Source organism: Barbus barbus, assembly GCF_936440315.1.
Source record: "Barbus barbus genome assembly, chromosome: 5".
Classification (NCBI taxonomy): Eukaryota; Metazoa; Chordata; class Actinopteri; order Cypriniformes; family Cyprinidae; genus Barbus; species Barbus barbus.
In genome coordinates, this window is record NC_136733.1 from 20,540,159 (window position 1) to 20,551,218 (window position 11,060).

At 36.7% G+C, this 11,060-nt stretch overlaps 2 protein-coding genes across 2 annotated transcripts; one reads left to right on the top strand and one right to left on the bottom strand.

The window, feature by feature from the left end:
* Window positions 1-281: 281 nt before the first annotated feature.
* Window positions 282-7,758, bottom strand: fam81b (family with sequence similarity 81 member B; the record flags this gene model as incomplete). Its single annotated transcript, XM_079416237.1, has 7 exons — window positions 282-415; window positions 1,354-1,549; window positions 2,131-2,266; window positions 4,282-4,388; window positions 5,515-5,644; window positions 6,643-6,761; window positions 7,561-7,758. 7 exons carry the CDS (start codon window positions 7,756-7,758, stop codon window positions 282-284), a joined length of 1,020 nt encoding a protein of 339 aa, XP_079272363.1.
* A 2,386-nt stretch (window positions 7,759-10,144) lies between these two features.
* LOC306869463 (uncharacterized protein) lies at window positions 10,145-10,702 on the top strand (the record flags this gene model as incomplete). The annotated part of the gene is made up of 1 exon (XM_079416238.1): window positions 10,145-10,702. The coding sequence occupies one exon, from the start codon at window positions 10,145-10,147 to the stop codon at window positions 10,700-10,702; it is 558 nt and encodes a 185-aa protein (XP_079272364.1).
* Between the last annotated feature and the right edge of the window lie 358 nt (window positions 10,703-11,060).

An 11,060-nucleotide genomic window follows, 5' to 3' on the forward strand; every position in this document is an offset into this window, starting at 1 on the left:
CAGTACTGAATCTGCATCTGCTGACAATACGTGCTTCTAATCTAGGATTTGTCGTAATTGTACCTTGATTAAATTTCATCAACTATGATTGTTCACTCAGAATCAGATTTTAAAGTCCGATACAGCAAATAGAGATTTAAAGGAAATGACCTCACGCAAACTGGCTAAATCCTCTTTTTTTTCAATCTAGAAAAAAAATGCTTATTTGATTGTATTTTCCATCTGCCCACATTCTGCTGAATACTTGTTCTCACACAGGTTGTATATTCCAGCATATCCAGTCAGGGCTCCTTCAGTCCTACCATGTTTTTCTGGATCTGTCTCATGTCTCGTTGCAGCTCTCCTTTGTCCAGCTTGGCTTTGGTGTTGCCAATGTGTCTCAGAGATTCAATGGCATCATGAACCGCATGGAACCCTGGCAAATATAATAGAGGAGATCACCTTCAGAAATATGTGGGAAAGAGTGTTACACACTTCTGCCGTTACAGTTCGTCACAGGAGTCTCAAAGAGAATTTGAGAGCAAAAGTCATGTACTACTGTACAGTACATTTCAAGGCAGGAGGTTACAATGAATGTGAATTATTTGTTCTGTTTGTTTATTGAGGTTGATTTGGTCTTAATGAATGTCTGGAAAACGGCGTAGTCTGTCAATCCATAACCTTTGGAAATTGAGCAGTTGGAAGGAAATATAAACTAAAAAATGTCATATCTGCTAGGGTGGAAGATACCCAGGAGGCTTGCCTGTACATTAAGCTTCAAATGATATCAAAAGACTGATTCAGTCCCAATTTGAGCCATGCTTTCCATTAGCACTTTAATTTTACAAGCAAACAGCCTGGAAAAACAGCCACAAGAGAGATAAATTAAGCCACTCATTTTGGTTGGTATTGCATGTCAGGCAGCTAGAACACAATCTGTTTGTAAGAAATGACATAACATGTAAGGTGTGCTAGTTTACTGTTCAGATTTTGGCTTGCAATGATTTGTCAATTCAGAGGTATGGGCAGAGAGGCACTACATATGATGGAGTAAATAGGTCTACATTATACTTCAACTTTTCATATACAGTTTGGGGTCCCAACTTTTGAATGGTAGTTAACAAGTTGAGATGTTCTAAAGCAGTGGTCTCAAACTCAATTCCTGGATGGCCATGTACAGCTTTGCAGAGTTTAGCTCCAACCAGCTCCAAATCACACCTGTTTGGAAGTTTCTAGTGATCCTGAAGACCTTGATTAGCTGGATCAGGTGTGTTTGATTATAGGGCTGTGGCCCTCCAGGAATTGAGTTTGAGACCAATGTTCTAAAGGGTTTATTGTACATGTATGGTTATGTCAACTTAATATAAGACTTGCCTGACTGGTACTCCCTCTTCATCTGTTCTAGTTCTTCTCTGAAGCACTGCTCCAAAGTGTTCATCTTGCTGTTGAATTTGCTCTCTGAGTGTTTGGTCCTGTCAGAAGACCGCACCTTCTCCAACTGTGCCTCCAACCTCTCCAGATGACTAGAGAGAACAGCAATGTTCTCCTTTAGCTCGCTTTCCACTTCAACCTAAGTACGTTTTGCACAGAATATGTACATATAGTTTAACATGCTAATGGATATGACAATGTAAATTTATGTGGTATTGCCAGACTAGATCTGCTACACATTGCTGCTGCAGAGCAAGTAATTCCTATTGCCAATAGATGCAAAAACGTGCTGCTATGAGCATGTAAGATATGCTCCTGCATGAATAGGTATACACAAATACCATAGCAGGCAGGTGGAGCTGGGAGAGGTGCAGGATTTCTGAAGTCCACTGAACCAGACTATTTAAATGTTGAGTGAGAAAGCTAAATGGCTGCAGAATCAGCTGAGGCCAATTAGCTTTTGTCATGTAAATGATTTGATGCAAAGAAATATCAGTCTGTCCCGTTTAGTGTTTAATGACTGAACTATATACTGTATATATTAATTATAATTTTTAATTTATATAAGTATATACATCATTTACTAGTAGGTGTGCTCTCTACAAAGGCCTTTCATTTGTAGTTTGACTTCGAGACCACAAGCGTTATACCACAGTGACATTTCACTATGACATTGCTCACTTGTTATATTTACTCAGAAAGACGCATTCACACATTTACCACTTTGTCCTGCAGCAGTGTGTGCAGTTGTTGGCTGCTCTCTGTGTGTGATTGAACTGTGTTTTTTATCTGCTCCTCTGCCCACTTCCTCAGTCTCATTGTCTGCTCCTCCACCTCCCTCAGACCACTAGAGATCCTGCATAAATATACATACATACATGCCACATTACATACTACAATTGCATTCATCTTCTATTGTATTAACTAATGCCATTAAGATATTGTGATTATGGCAAATCTATGATATAAAATAAATTCCAACATCTTATGTTTACTGTTATGGAAATGTCAGATCAGGTCAAGGTGTCTTTTTGTCATTTAAATTTGACAAAACAATACCAATCAATAGTATGATATTTTTATGGTACATCTTCAGTATTTGCTATTTTGTAACTCTTTTAGTGTTTGGCAGAAATGTTCAATGGCTTTTTTATTGTTGCCAAAACTATACATAAACTGACTTTCAAAGAACTCTACACAAAGGAATATTCATTGAAGTAAAAAGTGTGTCAACTAGCCACGACCTAATTTAATAAAGGTATCTAATAGACATCACTCTCATATTTGGGCTCAGGCTATAGTTCCCGGCTTCTTTCTCAATGTTTTTATTTTTCTTTGGCCCATATGCTTCTCTTCATGAGTCACTGTAAGCTATCTTGACTCACCACTATTACATAATAGGCCAAGCATAGCCAGCCAATTGCTTTGATTCTGTCACACCATGAAAATACGTTTTCCACTGGGATCACGGGCAAGGTTCCATTTCAGCGTGCTGAAGCTGCCATCTGTGCTCCACAATGGAGTCAGGAGCTAATATTGTCACCGAGATGGAGAGCGTCACCTTGCACATGCCATGATGCCCATGTGGCAGCACGTAGACTGGCATTTTCACTATTTGGAGGCATATCTGGTGAGTCATTGGTTCCCTTGGGAACCATTTGGTGCGGAAACACCAGGCGCTTCTCAAGTTTCCTATTAACATCAGTCTCAACAGAACAAATCCTCCTGACAGCAGATACGATAGAGTTGGCCGGTGGGAAAGTATCGCAATAAGTGATGTCAGGGCTGTCAAGTCCCTTCACTAGTGCCCTTCACATAGAAAGTTTATTAGAAGAAACTAGGGGCCTATAATAGATTTCTGCAACAGGTCTGATTAATGTTTCCTATCAATTAAATATTAGCAGTCCCACAGCCCAAACCGCTTGAAAACATGTCTGCCAAGTAAAAAAAGTAAATTAAAAATTAAATTCACACTTCAGTATATTCCAACTTGGCATGTCACATTTGGTTATATGAGACATGCAAGATTTAATGGCGTTTGGTCTTTTCTGTTTCTCATCTTTTCTCTTTTCTTTTGAGCATGTCAATATTTTTATTTTATTGCTAAATACAATAACATTTTAAAAATGTACAAGAACAAGTGCCAGAGTACAAAAAAATCTAATAACATTACATTTGAAGGAAATTTGTAAAACAATAATTAATTTCTTCTTAATGAAACTTTACATATTAAAAACATTTTTGTACGGTATGAATACAATAATACAAAAAAAATACAAATGGTTTCCTTGTCACAAAAGTAATCAGTATTTATTTTAAAATGCTCCAGCAGATGTTTTATAGACAGTATATATTTTAAGTACTTGTTTTGTGAAACTTATATATCATTTATCTGCTGTTCAGAATTTGCACCAGTTCAAATCTCCCAAAAATAAGAATATTTGTATTATCAAAAATGTTGTTTTTAAGGTCAATAAATTAGAATCAATTTTTGTATTACATTGTTAATGGACATTGTTAATTGCCATTACTGACGTTGGTTAAGTGAATGATTCAATGACTCATAAAGACAGTCCACTAGTTTCATTCTTGAATGAATATTATACTCTCAAATTTTTTTTATATAAAAGCTGTCACTGAGGCGGACCCTTTCAAATGGTACTAATATACACACTTTAGGTATTAATATGTAAGTTAAGATACTTTAAGATGCTAATAGGCACTGTTTAAGGGTAAATGTGGTACAAACGTGTACCTTTTGAAATGGTACTGCCCCAGAGACAGATTTTGTAGGCCTACTTTTTTTTTGAGAGTGTACATATAAACCAATCATATGAGTGACTACTGAGAAGCGGCTTTAATTGCTCTCACTTTAGATCCAGTCGTTGTATCTCCTTCTGTAAATCTCCAGTGGCATTCCTCTGAGAAATGAACTTCTCTGACAGTGACACCTCAAGTTTTCCTACATCCTGAGACAGCTGCCAGATAACAAGACAATATAAAATACAGCTGTCATCTCACTCACTTCACATAGTCTGCTATGTCCTTCTAGCTCCAAACTGTATCAAACTGAGCTGGTTAAAAGATTATCCCGAAATATAGCATTCCTAAACCAGCTATTACATAAAAGAAACAAATACATTTTTCCTACAAATATAAATTTAACAAAGAATGTGTATTGGCATGTTTTGACATCAGTGTTCATGGAAATCTGGTGTTCCCATGTGCATTTGACACACACACACACACACACACACACACACAAAAGCTCCGGCTGTCCTCACCCCCTTTCATTTTCAATTACTGTTATGGTGTGTGGTGCCCACTCCCCAGACCTAATGCACTGCAATCACTGTGATTTACTGTTACTCCCCACACAGTCACCATGTTCAGACAGAAAACATTTTCTGTTGATTGGAAATTCTTAATTATTGCCCTGATGGTGGAAATTGGAATTTTCACTGCTCTAGCTCTTTTCTTAAAGCCACTTCACTAATTTGTGAAGCTCAATTATCTTTTGCTGCACATCAGAAATATATTCTTTGGTTTTTCTAATTGTGATGAATGATAAAGGGAATTTGGGCTTTGTTTTCCCTCCTATTTATATTTCTGTGAAACAGGAAGCCATGGCTGGATCATTTCATGTTCATAATCACCCTGGAGTGCTCAAAATTGTGAAAATGAATGGGAATATATTTCAGAGATATTTTACTCATAAGAATATCTAGGGGTGCCAATAATTGTGTCCAATGTGTATTTGTGAAAAACATTTATTTCATAATGATATTTCCCCCCCCCCATTTTAAATTATTATTATCCAACGAAAGGTTAGATTTTTGTGATTTTTTTTAATGAAAGATCAAAAGGATTAACAATGCAGATTAATTTTCACAGCCTTCTTTGATCATATTTACCAAGGGTGCCGATATTTTTGGCCATGACTGTATATATATATATATATATTTATTTTTATTTTTTTAATATGGTGATACTATGTTCTTTTACATGCACCTTGTTTTTGCAAAATGTTGATGTTAAATTAATTGCCGTTGCATGAATATATTTTGGCATTGCTCTTCAATGGCCTGGCCATTAATGACTCACCTTGAGCTTCATGTCTCTCAGCTTCAGCTCAAGCCCAGAGAGTAACTTGCTCACTTCCTGCTGGAGTTTCAGGATGTCCTGCCCTCCAGCACTAACGTCTGATGAAAGTTTAGCAATGGTAGCATCACATCTAAGGCAAAAACAACTTTAAGTATTTCGTCTGTTCCAGTTTGGGTTTTACTGACATAGTAAAATATTCCATCATTTTGGCAACATTTTCATCTAAATCTTTTTTAAAAATGTAAACTCTTTTGAACATATTTTACAAAAGTATATCATAAATTGCTTAACCACTGGCCACTAACCTTTCAAAATAACCCTTAGGATATATTTAATTGATTTTAAGTAAAGTCTGTTTCGTCTGTCTGTCTACTCTTTATTTATGACCTTTATTTTAAGAAAACAATTTTTTTTCATAAAGTTCCTTTTGGTGTTTTGTATTGCAGTCATACAACTGCCATTAAAACATTTTTGCTACATTTTTGCTTTTCAACTGGAAAACTCTTCTTTAGTTGCATTGTGCAGCAATAACATCAACAATTTTTTTATATTTTTAACAGTTAATTATCAGAAATAAAATATTTATATAATTATAAGGTCATAAAAACTCTTTAAAGAAACAGTGACAGTTACTTCAAGTAAAAACATAAAGTAGGTGCTATTCATATTCAAAGACATTTTTCCTAAATTTTACTTACAAATATTTTTTTTTTTTGGAGCATTTATGGAACTGTAAACATTGCAGTTTGAACGTTTGAAACAAATAAAATAAATAAAAGTGAGTGACCTCATCTGCCACTGCAACTGTAGAATGAATCAGAAGATGGCAGAGAACTTTTGATTGGTCACACATCTTGTTTGAGCACAACAGGTAAGACTAGTTTAGATGTTTTTCATTTCACAAATATGAGCTAATGAATACATTTACTGTTAATGTGTGAAGGGGTGGATATGGCGAGATGGAGTGGACTTGATAAGAGAGGAGTCAAAGGTCATGCATCTCAGTTCATCTCACCATTCCACACCAGTCTGCTGTGTCTATGCTAATCCTCTGAAAAATTAAATTTAAATTAAATTCAAAATTAAGATATTTGGACCTCAAAATAAAATCTTGGTGTAAATTGTGACCTTGCCACTCTGCCTCTGAGATCCCCAATACCCGTCATGTTCTTGTGATCCAAGCTCTTGACTGCAAAAGTGGTCCCTGCAGCAAGGTTGTCTCTCTCAATAATCTGGGCTTCCAGCACCTGGGGAGACAGAAGATTGTTCTGTCCTCACGGTCATATAACAATGTGATTGCTCATATCAGCAGTCACTTACTGCAACCACAGTTTGACAGACTTCAGTATTTTTCCATTATAATGCCGGAGTAATTATTAAAAGGATCTTTAAAATAGCTTCTTAATTGGATAATGTACCTTGAGTACATATTTTGTAGTTTTAGAGGGAAAGACAAAAGTGGTTTAGCACAAGCAATTAGGCCTAGCATATTCCTATTTTTTCTGTTTGCTAATCAGGTGTTTTCTGGTTACGTCATTACTTTTCAGGGACAAAAAAAAAAAATTCTGGCTGTGGTGACTGCTGAGCTTTGATTTATTTCATTCATTCATTTTTTATGCACATATTCTGCATAATGTATCCCATCAAGTAAATGGCTCTGCTGGCCGGCATGTTCCCTCAAATTGTACCTCGCTCATCAAACATTATTACATTTTTAGCTTTGACAATAGCAGTAAATGGAAAACTTTGAGATGCTTTGATCATAGGTGTTATTGATCAATGTAATTAGTAATTAGTATTTGCAATCTAACTTGGCAAAAAAAAGCATTTCTATGACTTTCCAAAAGAAGAAAAAAAAACTTGTGAGATTGAATAGGTTAGTCAAAGGAGAGGAAGGTGTCAAATCTGCAGTTACTCCCTGAGTTAATTATCGTTAATTATATGTAATTTGATATCAAAGTAAGAAAACACAAAGAATTATACATTCAATTTTTACAAATAAAAATAATATAATATAATAATATTTCATAATTGTTAATTTTGCACCTGGATATCTCTGCTGAGCTGTTTGACAATGTGAGTTATGATCTGAATGTGGTTCTCCAGTAGTTTTCTAGCAGACGACTCCATCAGGACTGAACCCTGAGTTGCACGTAGACCAGTCACCACATCGTCCCTGATCTTCATGGCTTGTTCCAGCAGAATGCTCAGAGTGCGTTCCTGATTGGTCATGTGGTTCTCCATATGTCCTATAAGCATTTAATTCAAAACACAGTTACACAACTAGAACTCATTTGCTAGAGCCTCATATTTTAGGCTTTTAAACATAACAGTCAAGCAGTGTTGTTAAAGTAAAGCCACAGAGTGTTAAAGTAAAGCCTGGCAGTAAAAAAAGCTTTATTTTCAAAAGCTGGTCACCTGAAACTCAATTTCAAAATCTTTTCATCAAAGGCAAAACTGTTACAGTGTACTTATTTGATGTAATTTAATATTGTAAAATGTATAGTATAATTAGTAAAAAGAGTCTTGGAATGCTTTACTTTATAAAAGAAATACAGTTAACAGCCATACTGTCGAAATGAAACTTCATCAAATGCCTTTTGAAGCTGCAAGAATGCAGCCCTGTTTTCTCTTACATTGCATTAAATGTAGTGAGTATAAGTCAAGGCCTCCAGCAAACTACATCAAGTATCGATTATCTGCCGCTGAGTACTGTTTCACCTCAATGAACTCATGAATAAAGTATTCATTTAGCATTTATAGTTTTAATATAGCCATCCATCATAACATAGCAGCAATGACAGGGACAGGGACAGGGACACACACACACACATATATATATATATATATATATATATATATATATATATATATATATATATAAAATGCAAAGTAAAGCTGAAATCTTTACTTACTTGTGAACTGTTTCCTTGTAGTCTATGTTTGTTTAGACTGATCTCTTAGCTACCGCGTGGCATGTTCTGACAGGAGTGTCATTACTTGACAACTAGATAATGCAGACAATTTGCAAATACAGTATTTGGAAAATGTACATCAGCTTGTCTAAATATAATGTAATTACTACTAATTAACCTTCTATTCTGTGAAGGATGACAGCTTTAGGATAATGGACTAAAAACAGTTGACAAAAAGCATAATTAAGTATTGAGATAGAAGCCAGACATCTCAGACTCCTCATTAATTCTCATGGGCTTCTCTGGCCAGAATACCAGTAATGATTTCCCTGTTGTGATTTGTAACACATCTATTATGCAAAAGCAAAGTGATGATGGTCTCTTCAGGGGAATTATTAATGTCCTAATGTGTGCTGTTACTTGCTGTGTGTAAAATCAATTTGATACACATAAACATTTTAAACATCACAGCTCTTCATCAAACAGACATGCCTTTATAGCAGCTGTCACAGCCTTCATAGAATTAAATCATTCAAATTCTAAGATCTTTAAAAGGAAATATGAGTGGGTTTTATTTTGGGTGGTATTCTCTTGGATTTGTCTTCACTTTTAAACCGACAGCTGGGCTATTTACACTGTAAATGCTATTATTTGTAATGGAAAAAGAATAGGAAAATTATATACAGTTAAAACATGTCAAATGATAAACTCTAAAGTTGCCTTAACACAGTCCAGGTATAAGGCTAATCTGTGCCTGCTTAAAATTCAGTGTAAATTTGCATTGGTGCATAAAAGCCTAACTAAATTATGCCTGCTCAGACCCACCTCAGCTCATATATCAAAGTATACTGTTGTAATTACTTTGTAAATGCATTTATGCCACCTCTGTGCTCTGTAACAGTCTTCAGAAGCACTTCTCTGCCACCTTTGCAGTGTAAATTAGCAATTTGAAAAAATAATAATTAAAAAGACAACATACTGTATAATACCTGTAAGTTAGTGTAAATTTATTCTTTGAAGTTTTATAAAATTAATATATAAAATTGGTCTTTATGTTATTATTGATAGCTACTTCTGTTGAGGCAGTTTTGCTTATCTCTAAGACAGTCATGCGTCTTTCCGGTATGCAATCTGTATTATTATCAGCACTTTTTAAAGTAACAAACAACATTTAATAGCTCAAATGGTTTGGATTAACATTATGTAATGTAATGACAAACGTAGACCTAGCCTACTGTAAAATATACACTCACCAAATTCCTTACAACTACGGACTTTCACCAGAGGGAGGCGTATCTGTCTATTCTGCTATTATGTATTCGTGTACTGGCTATTTCTTAGGTTACTGTCAGGTCGTTAAGTCATTAAAGAGTGAATCAGATACACAGTCACGTTTATTTCAAAGGTAACCCTTGTTGTTTGTTATTCTTCTGATTTTTACCTCATGTTTTCTTCTATAGGGCTATTTTATGAAATGAAATCAAATGGTCCAGTAGGTTTTAGTTTAGACTTTAAGGTTAAGGTGCCGTGGAAGACCCTCTGAATAATGTCACTAGTAGCAGCATCACTAGATAAAGTGAATGTGTTGTAAGTGCCGAAGTGTCATTTGCGATCGAGAGCACGCGCTCCTGTGCGCTCGCCCGCGCGCTTCAGTGTCACTGGTGCTCCGCGCGCTGACAGCCTGCTGCCGCCGCTGCTGCTGCTGGACAGGAACCATGGAGGAGAAACACAAGGATGACAGCGCCAAAGACCCGCAATCAACGTCCTACCAGAGAAGGATGTGGAGGAATTTCCAAGAGAAGACCAAACCGTTTTTGAGCCCCAAACTGGGGTCCGAACGACGCAGCGGGGATGCTAAAAAAGAAAGCGGGTTGTGGATGTTTAAAAGAAAGAAGAAACAGGTTCTGGACCGGGTCTTCTCGTCCTCGCAGCCCAATCTGTGCTGCTCAACTCCGCCGTCTTTCGTAGGCGACAGGACCCTGTGCGAGCAGCCGGACTCCAGCGCTGGTAAAGGGCTCGGGATCTCACCGCTGGCCGCTGCTGATGGAGCTTCAGTCAGTAAACCGGAGATTTCCGTCTCCGCGCACGGAAGCCCGAAGCTGCTGGTGTCTCATCTGGTGATGTCCCAGCAGAAGAGCTCGTCCTTGGGCTCGACGTGCTTCGAGAAGCTGGTGGTGGATTCGGCAGCATCCAGTGAGGATGAGCTGGCTAAAAACGCTAATGACCTGGTAAGTGTGCTTTTAAAACACAAGATAAACAGGAAAGTGACCTGAGTGTGCTTTTTGCATCCTGAGAATGTTTTTTTTTTCTCTTCACGCTTCACTGTCTCCTCATTAACTGACCTGCAAATTGAATATTGTCTGGTCATCTCCCATGTGGGGTATTTAGACAGCAGTTAACATTAAACATGTTGACTGATCTGTCAATGTGTTGTGCTGCTGATTCCCTACTTGTGTAGGCTACTCATTTGTGGTTTAGAGAGACTAAGAAGTAACTTTATCAATAAGATCTCACAATTGTCACATTCAGTGGCCCCTAGTATTTGGCCACTTCAGCCACACTTCAATGTCACTGCATTAGATAACAGTATAGGAAACCAATAGCATCTGCTATGACATCTATTATAGACCT